A 22,687-nucleotide genomic window follows, 5' to 3' on the forward strand; every position below is an offset into this window, starting at 1 on the left:
TGAAGAACATGTTTATAAAATCCCTCCAAGCAAGACAATAAACATAAAAATTCTGATATCTTAACGTCTTTACCTGTCTTGCCATCATTATAGCCTAGGGTAACTTTCATTGATTCACACTTCCAAGTTTCGACAATACAGAGAGCAAGGAAAACCTGTCTACCTCGCCTACAGCCCTTGTGTGTTAGATGATCATGTGAATAGATAAATCTGTTTTATAAATATTTATAACAGACCCCATATTGGGTCCTGTATAGGCTTTAAACTGAAGATCAGGTTTGAAAAGAATTTAAGGAGACTTGGCAAAAAACACATAGCCAAAGATAATGTATGCTTTTTTATGTATTTTTTGCATTTATTCAAATAAAACCCAGATTCCCTAACACAATTAGCAAAATCTAAAGTTATTTATTGACACTCAGATGTTTATTGTTCATGCCTTTAAGGTTCCTTTGGGTACTGTTGGCCTCAAAAGATGGTGGAATCAATTAAAGCGGCTTTAATAGACACGGATGTGTCAACGGCAGCAGATAAGCAAGGCAAACGATCAGAGGTTATCTTTTTGCGGATTGGTTTGAGAAATAAGCAGGTGATTTTACAATGCTTTATGAGAAGCTGAGGTTTGTTCGCATCTTAGACGGTCTCAAAAAAGGTTATCAGTGGAGTGGATGATTGGGCCATGTTGTGGGTTCTGTCATTGGTGGTAGAGATGAGCTGCAAATCATGACCACTTTCAAAGTGTTTCACTTTGCTACTGTAATTCAGTTTGATTCATCATTGAGTGTGGATGTAGGAGGAAGTGGGTGAATGCTGAGAATGATGAGAAGGTTAAAAACAGCTTGCTAAGGTTACAGATTGAACTGTTGATTCTGGAACTGAAATACAGTGATGTGGTTTCTGATTTGATTTCTAGAGGAACTCTATGAAGAAAATTGTGGTTGTGATTTTAGGGGAGATTTGGTGGCACAAATACAGCAAAAATAGCTGAATAGTCTTTTTTACAGTGCCGTGGAATTTATTACAAGGTGTGGCTATCAAGCACATCATTGCACTTTATATGTATTGTTTTAATTATAAAGCCATTAATAGTTTGACACTCATTTTTTTCCAGAAATGGCTTCCTAAGGAATCATCGGCATGTTGCCTCTATAATGTGGTTTTTGCAATTGATTCTTTGATCGTTGTCCTTCGTTTTATTTTATTTGTTGTGAATTTTCTATATTTTTGTGCTTATTATTACCAGATTTTCTGTGTTTAAGATTTTGAGATGCATCTGTCTCTAAGCCTTCCAAGATCTGCTTGGTCGACTAGCTTCACCAACTAAGCTGTACCAGGAGTGGGAGAAAAGGTGTGGGTGAAAACTGAGCCTGTGAAAGTACAATTACTTATAACCATGAAAATAATGCTGGTTCTGGGAATACTGAAGGAAAAGTGTTCAGTTCATCTTGAGGGCAAGGACAAGTAACAACAAGATAGACTGTAATGGGATGAGCGATAGACAACCCATGATAGGGCCTGTGGGAAAAATATACTTGCCTCCAAATATATGTGAGAAAGTGAATGCAAAAGATAGAGATGCAGCTCTTCGATGATTGCGGTCTAAAGAATGTAGTTTAGTTGAGGTTAGATGAGTTTCTGGTGGTGATGGTGGAGTCGTCTTAAGTGGTGTGATCATCAGAAATAAAAAGCAGAAGCTTTTTTTCTCCTATAGCTGCTGCTAATGGAGAGAAGGCAATAACGGAAGAGCTAAACATTTCGGACATTAGCCATAAAGTCATAGAGATTGATTTTCTTGTCTTTGTCTTTCTCTTTGACTTGACTCTTCGTTTGTTCAATTCTTTGCATTTGTAGAGCTGAATGGTAACCAAATTGCCATAAATCATAAAAGCCAATTTACTGACTGGGTTGAACCTGTAACGCCACATGTAGACTTCCATGGGCATAGGCTTTACTATAAAGTGTCAGTAGCAAAATGAGAATTAGACACATATTTGTTAATAGAGGGATACAAGGTGCTTTTAATATGTTTAATATGTGTTCTATAATAAGTTCTTCTACAACTTTTAGTAGGGCCTCTGCCCATTGGTGTGTTGAGCCAGCATCAGTTTCTGTGTTGATACTGTAAGTCTTTTGCTGGGTCATTTAGTTTCTTAGTTTTCTCAGACATCACTTCATCAGTATTTGGTGTGTTGTCAGCATTTGTATTTCAAATCAATAGTGCTATTATAATATTTTTCTTTGTTGATACAGTATTAGTTTCTCTGATTCAGTTCCAAAATGTCCTGGATGACCCTATAACACTCTGTATTGCTCCATATTCTGCTCCAGCTCCACTCTACTGTAAGCTCTGACCCAATTTCTCATTAAGTTGAACTTGCAGGCATGGCCTTAATGAATGCATTTATTTTTAATTCATAGCTCTTCTTTGATTTTAAGAGTAGAAAAGCACTGGTGTGGTCTGAATAGTGTGTCTGGTTGGTCGTGTGAGTTTATGAACTGGTTAACAATGCATGCTCGCATTAATGGGTGCATAAATCACAACATACACAATATGATATTCATTTAATAAATGTGTTTGTTGACACCTAAAAGAGCATGCAGCATCCAGATTTTTACCTGGGAGGGTCCAGCAATCTTCTTCTGTTACATAGCGATACTGCTGATGTACTTTGCATCCACAGAGCACACATACATTTATCTGCACATTCAGCACATACTCAGCGAGCAACATAAACCCACTCACCTTCTTTTCGTCATTGCTCTCTCTCTCTCCCTCTCTCTAGCTCTCTTTTTTGCTATCCCATTCTCTCTCTCCTAGAAAAGCACAGTAGTTGACAGCTGTATCATTTTTAGCCAATCAGAGCTCTCTTTCCTACTGCCCAGTGTTCAAACTCGGAGCACTTTGTAGAATATCTGCCCCACAACAAGCAGCTCAATCGGTCTCTCTCTTACGCTCTCTCTCTCTCCTTTACTCTAGCAAACTTGTTCTCTCTTGCTTTCTCTCTCTAGCCAGAAACTCTGTGTACTACATGTGACAAGCTGCATTACAGATTGCAGATTTACACAGGCACAGCCAGGGCAGCCTAGGGGCCTGCAGCCAACTGAGCCTCTCATGCTTACTCAGATCCTTCCTCACAGAATGAGAGAGAGAGCTAGATGGGCCATGCCCTTTATGGGCTGCTATGATGATAATAGTGATGAAAATGATCATGAGGATGAAGTAATACTGCATGTGAGGCTTTAAATCTTTAGTTGAAACAAAAATCTATTTCATAATCCAAAGCTTTTACCTTTTTCCAACATGTGCCATGTATGTTTAAGTGTATGGAGTCAGAACTGTGAATAGTGTTTTAATACAGCAAAACATATTTTTTGTGATTTATTGTTTTCTATATAAAATCATCCTACATAATGGAAAGAACATTCTGTGTAAATATAACATTGATATACTTTTGACTGAATAAGGTCACGTCAAAGATTGAAATAAAAGTGGTTTGGATACTCCAAATCCCATATTTAGATTAGAAGACTTTAGCCTGGATTTCACAGATAGGATCACATGTTGATAAATGTGCTCCTGTAGCTCAGTTGTTAAAGCATTGTGTTAGCAACCGAATGGGTCATGGGTTTGATATCCAGGTAATGCACATACTGATAAAATGTATCTAGGATGCTGTTTTCTTATGGGCCAGCTAACATTTTAAATAAAATTATGTATTTATCTGCTTGTTGTATTACTTTGTTCCTTGGAGCGCAAAAGAGATGATTTGATAGCTTTGAAGAGGACAAGTTTATTACGCATGTTATTAAATATCAAAACTGCTGTAATAACCACCCCATTTTCTCCTTTACAGGTAACTGGGACGGGGAACACATCATAACCCCCATCTGTGCTCCTAATTGGTTCTCTATACCATGAGCTCTGGCTCCACCCAGGATGTGGCGGTGGAGAATTTCCTGCGTGACATAGAGAGGCGGGGCCAGTGGCTGCACTGTGCTGTTATTGGCTGTGAGGAGGAGCACCCCAGAGGCGACATGAACCTGTTGTATCGCAAAAGTCGACTGGACTGGAGACACAGAGATCAGGAAAGCAAGAAAAGGTAAATATGAGACAATAAAGATGCATTAATAGACAATGTATAGGAATGAAGGAAATACAGGAAGTGAAAAAAGATGGAAAATTTGACTATTTGGGAAAGCAAAAGAAGGGGTTACACAGATGCTTTGCAGAATAGAAATGAAAGGTAAGCTAAAGAAGAAACATTAAGGGTAGTCTGTTTACACAGACTTTAAAAATGGCAGTGCAGTTGCATACAATAAAAGCAATATAATGCTTGGCTCGTATAACATGTTAAATAAAAATTTAAAAAGATGTTTCATTTGCATACAAAATATTTACTTTTTAATGGATTTTTTTAAAGATTTTATTCTCTTAAATAGTACTTAAGCCTATCCCATCTATCTTAGGCTCAGTAAATAAAAAAAAACACTTTGGACATGTGGCCAGTATTAAAATCTCTTATTTAAAAAAAATATATATTAACAAAATGAAGGTGCCATATAAACCATAACATTTAGTCAATAACTATACAGATACAGATATAACTAATTACATATAAGATACAAATCTTGATTAATTTCAATCACAAAATGAATAAATGGTTCTTAAAATATGTTTTGCGCTGTAGATCCAAGATGCGTTGCTTATGTGCCACACATAAATCCTTAGATTACACTGTCAAAAAATGGTCCCATGCTTTCACTGGGTAGGTACCCTTTAAAAGGTCCTATTATGTACCATTTAGGGACAGATATGTATGCATTTGGTACCAGTATGCACCTTTTGAGGTATTACTATGTAGGAGCAAAGGTGTACTTTTTGTACTGCCCCAGGAACAGCTAGGGACCATTTTTGACAATTTTTTTAAAAGTGTACCTTAATTCTGCTGTAGTTTGTTTTAACGGTACAGTAAGCAATTTCGGAGAAACCCTGTTTAACATTTAAATAAACTCTTGGACAACAAACTGTTTTGTTAATGAAAGTGATTGTCAGGTAGCCCGTAACATGACCTTTACATTTAACCCATCCCACTGAGTAGTGAACACAAGCATTGCAAGTCACACACACACACACACACACAAAGCAAGGGCACCTCAGTAACAACTTTCCATGAGACTCAAACCGGTGACCTTCAGGTTACAGGCCAACTGTCTAACCATTAGGCCATGACTGCCCCCCCACCAATATTTGCTAGATGTCTGATGTGCGTGTGTTGAAAATTTTGTGTTTGCACATAGTCCTGGCTATGTAAATACGAGAACAATAAGGCGAGAGCTATGATCCACATCAATATTGAAAAAATGTCCAGGGCCGGATAGACGTTAGAGATGGCGAAGGCCGGAAAATGGATGCTAATGTTGCTTTGATTCTGTTTGATACGTGAATAACGTTGGTTTAGCTGTTTCCAGGACAAAGACACTGTGTGCTGTTGTTATAATATTAGCCGTAGCAATAGAACAGTTTTGAGTCTCGTTGTTTATCTGTAGCAGGTGTACTGGCCACTAACATTAAAGCTTAGCTATACTTTTGTGTCCTCTTTGCTTGTTTGCAATATTATTTTGCTAGGCCTCAGCTATGATAAATACCCATCCATTTTCATGCCTCTGTTGTTTAGCATGTTTGTCATTTTGAGGGCAGAGCAATGAAGAGAGGGGTGTGTTTCATTTGTGTAGGGGTGTCCATTTCAAATATCACCAGTGTTTACTTCACCTTTAGGTTTTTTAGAAGCTTTCTTCCTTCTGTAATTTCTGTCACCCGAGCAAGTTTTATGTCTCTCTCTCTCTTTTCTCTCTCTTTCTCTCTTACAACCCCCCCACCTTCTGGATAAAGAGGAAAATGCATTTAGATGATTGTCTGTGACACCTGTGCAAATGGACATCAAAGCGCTTTTCATCTGCTCTGTGTTCTACATTCATGACACACACGAATCCCACAACACATCCTGAGCTCAAAAAACACGCCTGCTTTTAGCCACCTTTGTATAAACGGCTCTTAACATGCACACATACAGATAGACAGAGACACACGTTGTCGCATTAGACCTGCACGATAACTTTAAGCAATTATATACACTTTCTTCAACTCTCTCTATCTTCGTTCAGTCCTCACAGACGTAAAGAAATACACGAGAGGTAACCCACCCACGCTCTCCCTCTGTCTGGAGGATGCATCCATTTCCTCTCTCATCCACCCACTCCTCAATCTCTCCATCCTCTTCCCTTCTGCTGCTGAATGCAGATGATTCGCATTAATTCATGTCCCTTTTCCTCTCTCATCTGTCTTTGAATTAACACCTTAATAAATGAATCATATCAATCTTTTAGCTGCTGAATGTGGTAGTAAACTGATTCTTTACATAAATGTAAACATGAAACTCAGAGAAAGTCATATAAGTTAAAATCTTCTTCCAGTTGGTTATTTTGTATGGAGACTGGAGCACATAAGTGCATCAAAAAAGAAATCCTATGAAATATGATAGATTTGACTTAAGCCCTTTTCACACAGATATTCCGTAAGATACACGGGACAGGCATCCTGGAATTTTACGGGACCGCTTGATATTTTATTCATTCACACTGCCAAGTTTACACGGCATCTGATGGTCCCGGAAAGACACGTGACATGTTGAAAGTCCCGCCCTCTCTTCTACGCAGCGTCTGAAGTTTGCATATTATTTATTATTTCTCTCTCCAGAAACAACTCGCGTGCATTTTTGTTTATGATAAGACTACAAAGGAGCGCGTGAATGCACAGTTCTATTCTGGTGAATGATCTCAGCTTCAGAGTGGATATTTGACAAGCTCCCTGATTTCTGCTTTGATACAGTTTTCAGACATTTCTCATCGTGATTGTTTATATGCATTTAAAACCCGCATTTTGAGGAGCTGAACAATATATCTCGTTGGGATGACATGCGGGTATTTTCGTTTATTATAGCTCAAATGAGCACGTGACGCGATATTCTTTTATGCTGCTGAATGATCTCCGTTTCAACGCAGTAAGTAACGAGCTAACTTACCTGATATCTGCTTCAGTCCAGTTTGCTGACATTTCTCGTAGTGAATGTTGTAAATCCCTGATTTTAAAGAGTTGAACCAACTTCATGTTGCCATGACACGCGCGTCCTCACTACGGCACGTGCGTCATTGTTTATGCGTCTCATATATCATTTCCTGATAACTGCTTCAATCTAGTTTGCAACATTTCTCGTGGTGAATGTTTATATACATGTTAGTTTGCAACATTTCTCGTGGTGAATGTTTATATGCACGTTATCTCTCGTTGTAAGGAGCTGAACCATAACTTGTGTTGTGATGATGACGCGCGCGTCCTCACTTCGACACGCCCTTTATGGCATTCTTGTTCACACAGAGGGTTACCCGCGTATCTTACTAGGTCCTCTTTCCGGCAACGATCCCAGAAGATTAACGGAACGAGTTTTTGTTCACACAGACGCTTGTCTGGCAATTTTACGGGTATTTTCTGGGACCAGAGGTCTGTGTGAATGAGGTTTTAGAAACAGACTGAAGTCATTCCCACACTGGCCTGGCCAGTTTTATGGTAGTTTTATGCTGCTTTATGCTCCTTTACATAAACAAGTGACAGGACATTCTGTTAAATGTCATCTTTTGTGTTATAAAGAACTAAGAAAGTCACACTTTAAAATAGACACACTCCTCCTCTCAGAGCAGACATGGAGCTTCAGTTTCTCTTACATCTGAGCTTTTATTCTGCTATCTGATGTATCGTGTCAGATGAAAGTAAACAACCCAGAATCCACTTCTCACCCGTGGAGTTGAAAAGAAGAGTACAGAGAGAACAGAATGTTTGCAGCTTTGAGACAAACCTCATGTGACATATTGTGCATGTTCTTTCTCATTAGATCAAAGAAAGAACTGACCATGTAAGGAATAATTGATGACGGGTTGTTGAATTATAAGAAAATAATGCACACCCAAGGTGGTAATGTGGCACGACACGAAGCAAAGTGCCATTACACTGTGGGAGTGCATTATTTTCGAATAATTCAAAGGACCGGAGTCAATTATTCTGCTTATACCATGGTTACCAAAAACATTGCTATTTTTAAGACATTTGACAAGTTAGATGTACGGTTTACAGAAACAAATCGACACCCATTGAACATTTCTCAGCCAATCAGAATAAAGCCCTGTGGTATAAATGTAGTTATAAAACGGTTAGTTCCAATCCTTGATTCTGATTGGTCAATAGCTGTGCCTTATTCACGATAAAACACGGCTATGACCTTCTTTAAGGGGATCGCACACAGGCCGTGCCGTTCTAAAAAAATCGAACACATTGTTTTCTATGAGTATACGCACACCGGCGCCACCAGGTGGCGCCTGTCAGCGCCGCCCAGCTGTGACTCAGGAAGTTGCTCAAATCCCTGTCGCGCCACACAGCGCCACTCACATAGTTTAACATTAAATAACATCCTATTTGTCCCAAATCGTCAACGATTAACATTGGCTGCTAACGTATATTTTGCATTTTGAAGTAGACGCTATCTGACGAAGCTCGCGCTATCTAATGTGCACTTCCAGTTTACAATACCTCCGAGTTGTCCTAGACGCGGCGCGACGCTGAGCTGCGCGGCCGGTGTTCGAACCCCTTTACCCAACGGTTCTATTTATCCTTGCGCCCTTAGCAACAACCTTAGCAACCAGAACGGTTTGTTGTTTTTATTTGAGCTGGAACGTTGTTGTTCACGGTCAGGGACTATTTTTTTCTAGCGGATGCAATGCGTTTATTGATTTAACTTCATGAAAGTTGCACTAATACATTTTTTTTCTTTAATTTTTTGTGATAACCCTCTTATAAAAGCATTAAGGTACTCGAGGCAAGTGCTGTATCGTGAATAAGTAACGGCTGAAGGGGTTGCATGCACTCCGCTTTGCATCGTGCCTTACAACGCCCTTCAGCCGTTACTTATTCACGAGACACCACAGCCTCTCATACCTCATTGCTTACTTATTACACTTATGTTTAATACAGTGGTGTAGAATTTGAAATTCAGGAGATCCAAAACAATATCTTAAAATACACAACATCGCAGTTCATAAATGATTCAGGCCTGTAGTTTGTAATGTTTGACTATGGAGCATCAGCAACATGTGTCCTTCATGAATTTATGTGGTGCCTGCAGGATTTTGATCAAGTTTGACAAAATTTTAAAATAAAAATTCTTCAGTTTTTGGATGATCTAATTTGAATTGCCACAAAATGTAATCATCACCTTTTGTATTTTTATTTCAAATAAAGGTAAAATTAAAACAATCTACTTATTTGTGTATTCAGTAAACAATGTAGAATGAATTTGACCACAGGCATTCATCCACTGTAGTCCGCCTTTCCCATCCCATTAATATTTAAGATATATTTAAGTGTAAAATCTGATTCTAGACCAGCAGTAAATACAATATTGCTAGCATTTGTACACACACAAAACTGTATGCACTTATACTGAAGTGCTGGTATTGTCACTATATAAACATACCGTACTCTTCATCCCACCAGTAATGGGATAATTTAACTCATTCAGAGATTTTGTCTAACCTAAACCTGGATTTTGGCTGTACTGTGAGCTTTTATGGCCAACTCATGTTGTTTGGGTCTCATGCATCATCCTGTTTTTCTGTGTTAGTGTGTGGCAAACTGTACTAGCTCAGCATCTTCTACTGTATGTCCTCTGCCTGACAACAGAGACTCACATATGCTTGAACACACTCGCATACACATGAATGCTAACTCGCACTGCAAAACAATATCATAAGTTGCTTCCTCATGGGCCTCAGACGTGTTAACCTTCGCATTGGTCAGAAGGAGAAACGGGACATTGCTAGTCTTTAGACAATCTTTATACAAGTTGAAAATATATATAAAAAAAATTCTTGTATATGCCAGTACAGCTTGTACTGTTGGTAAGAAAATCTTGGAAAATCTCATATCTTTTAAATATCTGTAGATCCTAAAGTTCAACTGGTATAGCATTGCGTTAGCAGTGCAAAAGGTCATGAGCTTTATCCCAGGGAACACGTATACTGATAAAATGTGTAGCTTAAGTCGTTTGAATTTAAGCATCTGCCAAATGCGCAAATATAAATGTAAGTGTAGTTATCCGTACAGATAGCTGGTAAGACAAAAACTATTGTCGCCTTTTCCTTAGGTTTAGAGTAGAAGAGTGTTGCATACTCTTAAAGTATTAAATGCTTTGCTTAGACACTGTACCAAGGTCAGCAACATGATATTTCAATTTGATTGCAAACAATTTCAACACAAAGCTACCACTTTAGTAACAGTACAGTATTGTATGTAAAAAAGTTTTAAAGTCCCCGTGGACCGGAAGTCACGATTGAATTTAATTTCGTGTTGTGACATATTTCAGTGTGAAAAAGAATATCACGTGAGGAAAATACTCTCTTAGAAGTTATGTGTTAAAAACAACACATAAGTGTTGATTTTGGGACAACACATTTAAATGCGTTGTCCCAGAATCCACCCATATCTGTGTTTGTATTGAAACAACACATTTTGTGTTACTTTTAATACAACTTGTGTTTTATTTTAACACAAAATCAACACAAAATGATACATAATATGTTAAAATTACACATAATGTGTTAAAAGCTTAACGCACTAAATTGTGTAAAAAAATAACACATCCTTTCAAAGAGTGTAGTGGGCGTGGCTTGTGTTTTACACTGTTGGATATAGAAAAGTAGATGTTTCAATCAGAAATGGAACTGGCATATGTATGTTAATGTAACTAGTTAATGTATGCTCCCGCCCACACGTCTAACTGACATCATCAGAGAATGATCGCTACAAGGAAGTACATTTTTAGATTTTGATTGAATTTTATGAGGTCACTTTTTTTAAATAATGACTTACACAGATAAATTGTTTATAATGAACACTGTAATATTAAATAAAAACTACAAATTGTCAGTTTTAATTTTATTGGGACTTTAAAGGAAAACACCACCGTTTTTCTATATTTTACTATGTTCTTACATCAACTTAACAAATTAATATATACCTATCTTTTTTCAGTGCGTGCACTTTTAATCTTTGTACAGCGCCTCATGAATGTGTTAGCATTTACCCTAGCCCCATTCATTCCTATGGCTCCAAACAGGGATGAATTTATAAGCCACCAAACACTTCCATGTTTTCCCTATTTAAAGACTATAAAATAAAACTTTTGTTTGGAGCCATAGGAATGAATGGGGCTAGGCTAAATGCTGACACATTCATGCGCTGTACAAAGATTAAAAGAGCACGCATTGAAAAAAGATAGGTATGTATTAATTAATCTAAGTTGAGGTAAGAACATAGAAAAATATTGAAAAACAGTGGTGTTTTCCTTTAAGTATGTATATTTTATTTTTTTATAAAGAATTTCAGGAAAAACATCTGAAACAAAACTAAGATCTCCTGAATGCAATATCTAAGCAGTAAAATTTTCCATTGTGTGGTGCTGTAAATATTTCTCTAACTCCCCATCATGTTGCAAAAATCAGTAACAGTGTTTTCTCTTTTGAAGTGTTAAAGAGTTATGGCAGCCCACTGTTTACCACCCCCTATATTATTCCATGCCACACCTGATTTAGCCTGTTTGTGTATTTTTATGTGTGCATATGCCAGTGTGTGCTCTCTCTTGGCTGTCTAGAGAAAAAAATTCAGCAAACAATAAACAAATGACAGGCCAGTTGCCGTGGAAACAGAGGGTTGTGCATGCTTGCAAATAGAGGACAATGAGAAAAGATGCAGAGCAATGGATAAAGAGAGAGAGACAGCTTGTGGACAGAGTCTTTATTTGTACTGGAAAAGATCAGCCGATTAAACAATGTTTGCAGATATGTGATCTCACAGAGGGCAGAGTAGAGTAAATGGGTATGGGTAAGCTTTATAGACAAGAGAAAATTTAAGGAGAAAATGTAAAAGAATAAATAAACACTAAATGTGATGAAAGAAGATTACAGTACAGGAGAGAAGATGGCATGAACTACTTTCTGTCTTGTCATTCATCATATGAGTTTGCATACATTTCTGTGATGACATTTAAGGTGATCCTCACTAGAGAAAGGGCTCATAAATAAGGAAAATCATGTTTCACTGAATCTATTGATCGTCTTTAGTCTGGATTGAAAACTATGAAGTCTGAGGTGTCCTCACGAATGTGTGTTTAAACAGGAACCTTACAAGTGGGGCGTGACAAACGGGGATTATTTGGTCATTTTTGTGCCCATCTCTATTAATTCCTTTATTTATTGACCTTACACTCAAAACAACACATTTAAAGTGCACCTATTTTATTGCTAAAAATCAACGTTATTTTGTGTATTTGGTATAATACACTGTGTTCACGTGGTTTATGGTAAAAATACATTATTTTCCACGTACCGCACATTTTTGTAGCTCCAGATATACTGCTTTCCTCAAACGCATTGATTTTGTACAAAAAATTATTGATCTGAAAAGCTCTGTGTCCAGGCTGTGAGTCCAAGCAGGAGGAATTATGGTAATGTCGGTCGTCTTTACATCGGCAGTCCCAGGACGTAATCTGTTACCTACAATCCGTGTGTTTGTTGTAGTCCAAGAAAAGAGATTTAAGTTGGAAACCATAACTCGCATCATAGTTTACTTTGGGGTATGTGCCTTTTGCATATCTTTAACAAGCACTACTAATATTTACCAAACACAAAAGGAAATGTAAAATCGTGAATTGGACCATTGGTGCTCTTTAAATATAAGCCTAACTTAAAACAACATCAACTGTAAAGAAAATGTAATGCGGAACCTAGCCTACAAATTAACATCAGAATGAATTAACATCAGAATGTTAATTGAAGCGGAAACAAAACTTAAATATTAGGGCTGTAACAATTTATTGCGTGTCCCATTATAAATGCCTGTCTGAAATCGATTCAGAATCACAAGGCTGCGATTTTGTGTTTCATGTGCAGCTTGTTTGTGTACTATGGCGTTTTGGTCAGCACGAAGTCCTTATCAATCTAAAATCATTATGAGTCTGCATTGAAAAAAGCAACAATCGTTAAACAAAATCATTGACAATATTCTTTATTATCCTAAAAATACCTGAAACAATTTGAAGAACACCGATATAAATATTCTTATAGACATTTCCTGGAATAGTGTTTGTAATGCTACTTCTTCTGTGGCACAAAAGGAGTTTCTGCATGAGAGCGCCCCCTGGCTTTGGGATGTGATTTAAACCTTAAGCCTAGTTGATTACCATTTTGTTGAGGCAATTGGGGACAAGTGGGACTCGGAACTATTTCCTACCTCCAAAGTGGGGAATGACAGAAAAAGTTTGAGAAACACTGCAGTAGTCTGTGTGACAGTGTGGTAGTAGGGAGGTGTTTAAACTTAGGAAATGAGCTTAGGAGAGTGTACAACGGGGCTTTAGAGACAAAAATGAAATTGACTGTGAGCTATTAATAGAGCCTTTCTCAGTAGAAACTCAGAAATGAGGAGAGAGAGCTAAGAAGAAAAGGTGGATGGCCTACAGCACAATGAAAAACAAATGTATTATTCTAATCTCATGAAGAATCTCCATAGAGAAATAATTCCCTTTTCCCTCAATTTCTGATTCCATCTCTCATGCCCAGACCTAACTCTAACTATCTCTTATTCGCATCTCTTTTAGCTCTAATTATAAAGATGCCTCCTCTGCAACGGTTGGGAAGGTTCGGGATCTGGCGTCATTTCGGCGCCATTTCCGAATGGGATTTATGACGATGCCGGCGTCTCAGGACTTGTCGCCCCACTCTTGTGCGGCCGCAATGGCACCACGCTCTCAATCATGCCACGCTGTGGGGACCGGGGAGGAGGAGGAGATGGAGAATGGCTATTATCCAGACTCAGATCCCCAAAACCAATCGAATCCATCCCGCTGCCCCCCAGCAAAGCCTAAACGCCACCCCAACACCCGTCTGAGCTCCAACAAGGAGCAGGAACATCCTCTTCGTGGGGTCCATGCACCACCTGATACTCCGCCACCTCCACCTCCTAATCACCCTCACAAACACTCAGAAAAGCGGAATGGTAAGAGGATTGATTTCTTTTTGGCATACAGAGGTCTAGTTTAATGTTTTTTTTAATGTCAACATGCGACATTAGTCAGGCAAAACTCATTTTACTTAGTGAAATAGAATGTCCATAAAATTAAGACTTGATTTTATGTATCATAAAAGTAAGTGTTAAAACCACAATGGAATGGTTAAAGTAATTCATAATGTTGGCTAAAACGTAAAGTCATTTCAGATGCAGAGCCATTTATTATATTTGATAGACAAAAAAAGTACATTTTTATGATCAATTTTATGAATTATGCATATGTTTTATAATTTTTATGGATTAGAAAGGTGTACAGGCATGACCTATGTTCTCTGTCTTTGCCCTATTCATTTGTTTTTGCCTTTCTGTCACCTTTCTTTTACCTATTTGTTTTGTCTTCTTGAATAGCAATGAAGAAATCTGATTCAGGTGAAATGTCAGGAAGGAAAGTTCCTCCCTTAAAGCCCAAACGGAGCCCAAGCACACAGCTCTCCTTTGACCCCCCACCCCTTCGTGTCCCACCATCCACCACACCTCTTCCTTTCCAAAGCTCTGAACCCTCTCACCGGGGTGATGGGGGAGATGATGAGCCGGTTTACATTGAGATGGTGGGCCAGGTTTTTACTCGAGAAACTCACAATGCCCCCACTCCTCATCCCCTCACACCGTCTGCCACCACGCCTGATTCTGATTCGGATCAGGGAGAAGCTATTTACGAAGAGATGAAGTATCCCCTCACAGATGACGCAGCTCGAGAAGCCCATCGGCGCTTGCCACTCAAACATGATCGAATCAAATCTAAAGTGTACCACTCCTCTGTGGTCTCATCCTCCTCTTCCCCAACCTCCTCCTCTCTCCCACGCCCCTCATCTTCCTCTCCGGCCTGCTCCTCCTCCTCCAAGCCTAAAGCATCAGTCTCTATCTCCCACTCTTCACCTCTTCCCTCATCCTGCTCTTCGGCCTCCTCCACACCTGTACCACAACCGCTCTCTTCCTCACCACACCCTCCTCGTGCCCCCACTCCCTTTCTGTTGCCAGGGGCCAAGCCTGAACATGAGTCCAGCTCCAGTAAGATTCCGGCACCCTTCCCTAACTTGCTTCAGCACAAGCCCCCGCTTCTGGCTTTTCCCCAGCCAGCTGCTGCCTCAAGTGGAGTGGGGGCTCAGCACAAGTCCAGCTCGGCCAAGATCAGTGTGCAGTCAGCCTCCAGCCTGCCAGTGTCTACCAGCACCTCCTCCAGTACGAGCTCCACCAGCAATTCCAAAGAGTCCCCTGGAGTCGAGAAGGATCGAGAAAAGGAGAGGAGGGATGGACAGCTGGGACCAGCACCAGGACTTAGAGCCCGAAGTCATTCCACACCTCTACCTCCATCATCAAAATCCTCCTCTCCGTATTCCCACCACCACCATCATCATCATCATCATCCACACCATAGGCCATCCCACTATCACCATTACCGCAAACCTGAGAAAGAGACCTTGGGCAAAGGGTCAGGGCAGGGTTCTTCTCAGTCCTCCACCCAGACACAAACACAGCCTAAGGAGGGCAAGTCCGTCAGCTTCCTGCTCAAGTCTGAGAAACCGGAGAGAGATCGAGATAGAGACAGAGATCGCGATCGAGAGAAAGATTCAAGCACACCATCATCCAGCCAGACTGATGCCCTCACTTCAGGCACGTATACGCCGACTTCTCAGACCGGTACAAGCACCACGTCAAGTCTACCACCATCGTCAGCTGCACCTTCCTCCTCTTCTTCCACCCAGCGTCCACCATCTCGTTCTCATATGCACCGTTCCCACACCCCTCACTTGTCCCATAACCTGCCTGCTTACAAACCTCCCCCTTCTGACAGTCCCCTGTTGTGGACCTACCCCTCTGTGGGTTTCCGTCGGCCACCCGCCTATGACAGCCTGCGTGGAGGCTCCCAGTTGCCATCATTACACACAGACCCAAATAAAACTGGGTCTGCAACCCAGGCATTGCAGGCCAAGACTGGGTTCGTTCCTTGGGACAGTGCAGCTTGTCTGGGATTCAGCGATGAACAGGCTTACTGGCCCATGCATAGAAAATTGTCATTCAGTCATGGGAGCCGAGACTCAGAGAGTGAGTGATGGTTGGATATAATGGGTTGTTTAATACTTAAATGTTTTTTGTTTATTTTGTATTTAGGGGTGGTTTCCCAGACAAGGACTAGGCCTTAGTTTAATTAGGAAATATAACATTACTGGCCTGCATTTTGAGGCAAAACAAAAGGCACTGATGTATTTTAAGATGTGTCAGTCCAAGTTGTTTTCAGTTTCGACAGCTCTTACATTTATTTTTGTCTAGGGCTAGTCTAATCCCTGTTCAGGAAACCGCCTCATAAAGTTTAAATGTAGTCTCAGATTTTTGGACCCCATCTTAATGTGTAAATTCCTTTTTCTGTTTGTTGTCACATTGTAGTATTGCACATGTTTAATTGTTTCTTTTTTATTACCTTGCTCTATAGAGGAAGATGAAAGTGTGTGGAATGGGAGTGCAGATGCTCTGTTGAGGAGAGAGAGAGATAATATAGGAGTATCCATGCGGGGTGGAGGACACTCTGGAATTCCTGTGCGGGCTACGGGAAGACACAGTGAGAGTTTGGCTGGTGCGGACGGACCCCCAGGGTTGAAAGGACTGATACGAGCTGGACTCCCTTTACCCTGCCAAACTTTCCCAGCATGCCGCAATGGAGGTAACAGCCAAATACATTGACACTGGTCTCTGCCCTGACCTCAGTTAAAACTTTGGATAGAGATCAAGGGTATTTAAGTAATAGGCACATTTGTAGATTTACTGTTCATAAAAAAGTAATTAAATTAAAAAACATTCATAATATTCTTAAATAGTTTACAATGTTACTGAAAACAGCATGTCATAATTAAAATAGCAACTGCTACAGTGTACTCTTTTATGTATGCACAGTGTTGCAAATTCTGTCACCTCCTTACTGACCTCATAAATCTTTAGATATTTTAAAATGAATTATCACATTGCATTTTATGTTTCAGGGCATAATTAACCAAAAAGTTGAGTCACTTTAGTCATGCGCTATTTTATGAAAAGATGGTATTAAACAGATTTTTATTTAAAGAGGATGTTTGTGTACTGTACTAACTGTGTGTTTACACCGCCACTGGCGAGAGCGTCTAAATCAGGTGCAAAAATCAACCCCATCTAATAAGAAAATTTACTATTATACGAGGTGATGATTAATTTTGTACAATATGTATTCGACAAAAACATCTAATTTTTATAAAAAAGGCAAAAATTTAACTTCATCCCTCAACCCAACATCAATGGGCAAAAGCAGATAATACTGAAATGTACGAATGCAAATTTATACAAATTGGCCACCTTGTTAAATATTTAAATGGTTAAATATGACAAAATTCACAAAGACAACATATGCAAACAAACAACGTAATTTGCAAGTCCCATGTACAGTTTAATCAGGTTTAATTTTCTAACCAGCAAGATGGTTATGTGAATGGTTAATGTTAGATTGTAACTACAGTATGTTTATACTTGTCATTATTGCTCTGGACCTATTCTGAGATATGAACTTGTGAAACACTAACTTAGTATTATCTGTGACCTTTTATAGAGTTAGGTCGCCTTGGCAGGTCGTCCTCCACATCAGGAGTAAGACAAGTGGGAGGTGACATTCAAAGGCAAAGCAGCCTGCCAGCCAGAGAAGTACTTAACCAGGTAATACACGACAACATTTTTAAACTGTCACTAACTCTGTATAAACACAAACTTAGGGAATTAGTACATTTTTTGCACCCACAACCCTGCTTTAGTATACAGCCCTCATCTAGGTCCTGTAATATGTTTATTATGAGAAAGTATGTTGTATTGTGTTAGAAATGTTTTTGAGCAGTTTACAGTATGGGAGAGCGGGGTAATTGTCACATTTTTCACACTGTCTAACATTTACTGAGCCCCATACATCACAATGGTATACCAAATGAAAGAAGGAAGTCTTGGGCACATATGTTGTATATGTATTACATTTTCATATCTTGTCTCATTAAGGAGTTGTAGACTGTTGAATAGATAATGTTCACTTTTGACAATTTGCCCCATCAATAAGTTGTCACACTACATTATCTAAAAAGAAGAAGACAACTACTTAATTGTGATTATTGATTTTAATTTTTAAATTAAAACCAGACCTGGAATTATTAACTCTAGGGCTTTTCACACTGTGCTTAACCCTGGGTTATCTTCATTCTAAACCCTGCTTTTAGCCCTAGGTTAACGGTATGTCACACGGGGCGTAAGCGTTAACACTTCCCATTCACTTTTAATGGGTGACGTCAAGCGTTGCCGAACTGAACTTTTCTCAACTTTTCAAGCGCTAACACGTGCGTCAGCCAATCAGATCACCTTATGCAAATAACCTAGGCAAAGCCAACCAATTACGTTTATGGAAGACCGGAGCATGTGTAGCGGCCACTGTGATTGGCTGTTGGCCACATTTCAGACAAGCCTTCCTTCAAGCGTTAACGCTTCTGTCCCATGTAAATGTACAGTAAGGATCGTTTCACACTTGTAATTTAGTTTGCGGTGCCAAACGCACGCAGTGTAAAATGAAACAGGGTTAGAATGTTATGACCCCAATTAAACACAGCTGAAGCAGCTAATCATGGTGTTCAGGGTTGCTTGATAATTACAGACAGGTGTAGGAGCAGGGATTCAGACACCTGACCTAGGTTTTAGGAATGCACAGTGTGAAACCTCAGATTATGAATAACCAGGGTTATCTCTTAAGTTAACCCCTGGTTAAGTTCAAATAGTGTGAAACAGATAACCCAGGATTCCATTAACCCTGGGTTTAGAAAAACCAGAGGTTTAAAAAAAAACCTGGGGTTAACTATTTCCAGTTTTAAAAGCATGTGATGACTTGCCTCAAACTGACAAGTGTGCTAATGTTGGCTAGATCTACAGGGCCCTGTTTCCCGAAACCAACTAAGCTCTACATTGTTCTTAATTTGTACCTTAAGCTGTACCTTATCGTTAATACGTGTTTTCTAAAACGTTCTTAGTCACGTACAGTATACACTGTAAAAAGAATCCGTAGAAATTTCAATGTTATTGCAGCTGGGTTGCCGGTAATTTACCGTAGATTTACATTTATGTTATTTACTGGCAAGAGTTTGTTCAAAGTTAAATAAATTTTAAATATTAACAAGTCTTTATCTTTACAGAATAAAACTATACAATAACAGCCTCATGCAAAGCATTCTGGGAACCAGAAATCATCATCAACCTTTTTCTGTTTTTTGCTTCAGATTTTGTTTCCCAGAATGTTTGGCTTGATGCTGTTTTTTTAGTTTTACTCTGTAAAGACAAAGACTTGTAAATGTTTAATGTTCATTTAACTTTGAACAAACTCTTGCCAGTAAATAACATAAATGTAAATCTACGGTAAATTACCGGCAACCCAGCTGCAATTTCTACGGAATTTTTTTACAGTGTACCTTCTGTAAGTCTTGCGTTCGGAAGGTTGATCTGGACCACCTTATCCCACCACTGTGGAAAAAGCTTGTGTGTTGCAGTCTATATAACTAAATATCTGTAAAAAAAAGTTGCAATACACTCCGTGTACTTTTTATTTAAACATAATAAAATAATTTTGTAAAAATAATAAGACATAATTATTATATTTTACAAAAGAACATCAGCTGCAAACTATTAGACATGCTTAAGAGGTATTTGATATTTGAGATGGTGCCTCTTGAAGTAATGAACAGTGTGACAACTTACCCCGCTCTCCCCTACTAAAGCAATAGTTTAGCAAAATAATGTATGTGATGTAAATATATATTCTGTCATATACTCACCCTCATGCTGGTCCAAGCTTTATGACTTCTGTTAAACAAATTTAGATTCCATCATGACCATAACCTTTAAAGCTCCACTGTGTAAGATCTACTCCCATCTAGCGGTGAAAGTCTATATGACAAGCAACTGAATATTACTTTCTAGCCCTCCCCATTCGGAACGCGTTTTAACTCGTACGGTGGCCCGGCCGTGTCATGCCAAGGTTAACATGGCTTTCAGTAGCTACAAAGCAAAAGCAATGAGAAAAAATGAACAATTTGCAATGTCCTTTGCCTGTGATCCATCAAAGCACACAGATTTATGTTTAACATGAAAAAAGTCTGATTGTCATGATATGTCCGCTTAAAATCACATACAAAAAGCAACCATGACGGGTTTAAATGGACGCGAACTAATATTATGTCAAAGTACAATGCTTATGTTTTAAGTAAACGTTACATGTCCGTGTATATGTAAGAGCTTTCTCTCAGATTGGTGAAAAAAGATCGCGCAACTTTCACTTTATCAGAGTATTATGTCAGACATTATGTCAGAGTACAATGCTTATGTTTTAAGTAAACATGTTACATGTCCGTGTATATGTAAGAGCTTTCTCTCATTTTGGTGAAAAAAGATCGCGCAACATTCACACGCTTGTAAAATGAAACGAAAGACGCGCAGATCAGACGCTTTTATCAATGAAAGGCTAAAAATAGCGCTGTCACCGTGTGTTTGTGCTAGAGGTCAGAAAAGATGAAAAACATTTATCTCAGTACCTCAGATTACATAAATGGGCGGAGAGACGGCGTGTGTCTGTTGAACACATTAAACCACATGCATGTTTACACTAACAAGCGTTATGCATAATCATGCTAAAGTTAGCCAAGGAACTATACAACTTCAAGTTTACAACATGGACTGTATAGATGTAAACGAATATGCTGAATTACCTGTGGAGAATATAGAAAGTGCAACTTCAGTGTCCCTTGAGCCCATCTTGGAAAACTAACTCCAATAGTGACTTTGGTCTTGATGTTTTTCCTGTCACGTTGTCGTTTAAAATCCCCGTTTCGCATCCTTGGCGATTTGTTTTAATGTCCTCGAGAATATGTCTTCAACAGGCTTTCAAATCAAAGCATTAGATCGCAGGTTCATCACGGTGTGCGGTTGTTGTAAAATCCGAAGGATTCAAGCTACGCAGGTCACAGGCTGGATACGTCATCAAGCCTGGTTTATTTAAATTAACTGAGCATTACATTCACAAGTCATACGCATATTACATCAATTTACAATTAACTAAGAATAATTGTCAGCTTTATAATTGTTAATATTCTGAAATAAGACTGTCTTGATGACGTATACCGCCTACACATGCAACCTCTGGAGGCTTCAGCTATCGGGCAGCGTGAGTGTAGAGTGAAAGCGCGAAAGGCGGAGCTTGAATTTCAGGAATGTCCCTCGTCAGCGAATGTATTTCAAAGATGGAGGCACAACATGGATTCAGCCAGAGAGCGCTTCGACGGTATGCATTTTAAATAGCAGATTCTACACTTACGAGAATACTTTGATTAGTGGGTGGGAAGTAATTACACATGAATGAGCACATACTTTTGAAAGAAAACATGGGTTTTTGTTAAGAATTAACTCAATAAAGTACACAGTAGAGCTTTAAGAGGACCAAAAACACCATAAAAATCATCCACATGTTTCATCTGACGCACGCACGTTGCCACGGATGCGCACCTGTCTGTGTTTGTTTATCGATCTCACTAGTGACTAAACTCACCTCTGGAACGCATACCGTGTTGAAAATAAAAATGTTTCGTATTCCTAAAGATGAAGGAAGATGACAAGCATGGATTATCGCTGTGCAACTGACAGCCAGGCAAAATTCAAGGATCTGTAGCTAACATTGTATGCATCAATTTTTTACAGTAACATTACCTCAGTGTAGTACAGTAAGTGCTGAACACTGACAGCTGAAAATTGTCAGGACCGATGGAGAAACATTGTGCTCAGTACATTACACATTAGGGAAGTAAGCGGAGACAGAGAGTAGGTGGTCTTTTGTGACTCCTCAAACACTTTCGACCACATGCACGTCTACATCACCAAAGCAATCCAGTCGAATGCGTTTTACGAATGGGACTACCTCTGAATGTGGTCGAAGGTATCTTAAAACGTTTTACACCTGTATTTCGCATCATTCACTTGCGAATATACTTAGAAGGACTACAGCGTAGATCCGACGCAAAAGTATAAATCATGCTTATACTATTGTATGGGTTGGAAGATATGGTCCTTTTTTCCACAGTTTCTATTTTCCATTGTTTCTTATACTGTAGTACAGTAGATGCTGTTGCAATGACCTTAAAATCACCTCTTACAAAAAAAGCGTATTTGGATGTTTTTAGCTCCAATTATTCAACAATATAGACGTTTCAGCCTTATTCTGTGAAGATACTGCAGTAATTAATTTGATTCAGTTGAACTGGTTAACATGCGCAAGTGTAATTGACACCGAGCGTTGACGTTTACGGCAGGTGATCTGTAACTAATTTCATTTCGTTTTGTGCCCCTGTTGCCGCTGTTCCAGACAGTCATTAGGTAAATCTCTTACCCCATTGAGTCACTAGCATCTCCACCCAAACAAGACTGTAGCTCACTAGC

General features: G+C 39.2%; 1 protein-coding gene across 3 annotated transcripts in view; it reads left to right on the plus strand.

The window, feature by feature from the left end:
• LOC135748911 (neuronal tyrosine-phosphorylated phosphoinositide-3-kinase adapter 1) overlaps positions 1 to 22,687 on the plus strand; it is a 51,224-nt gene that overhangs the window by 20,603 nt on the left and 7,934 nt on the right. For all 3 annotated transcript variants that reach the window (XM_065267228.2, XM_065267227.2, XM_065267229.2), the window contains exons 2-6: positions 3,855 to 4,100; positions 13,755 to 14,152; positions 14,573 to 16,267; positions 16,653 to 16,880; positions 17,793 to 17,896. In XM_065267228.2, the coding sequence (XP_065123300.2) occupies positions 3,916 to 4,100; positions 13,755 to 14,152; positions 14,573 to 16,267; positions 16,653 to 16,880; positions 17,793 to 17,896 (2,610 nt within the window). In that variant the 5' untranslated portion in view covers positions 3,855 to 3,915. The remainder of the gene's footprint in view (positions 1 to 3,854; positions 4,101 to 13,754; positions 14,153 to 14,572; positions 16,268 to 16,652; positions 16,881 to 17,792; positions 17,897 to 22,687) is intronic.

Source organism: Paramisgurnus dabryanus, chromosome 5 (genome assembly GCF_030506205.2).
Source record: "Paramisgurnus dabryanus chromosome 5, PD_genome_1.1, whole genome shotgun sequence".
NCBI classification, from domain to species: Eukaryota; Metazoa; Chordata; class Actinopteri; order Cypriniformes; family Cobitidae; genus Paramisgurnus; species Paramisgurnus dabryanus.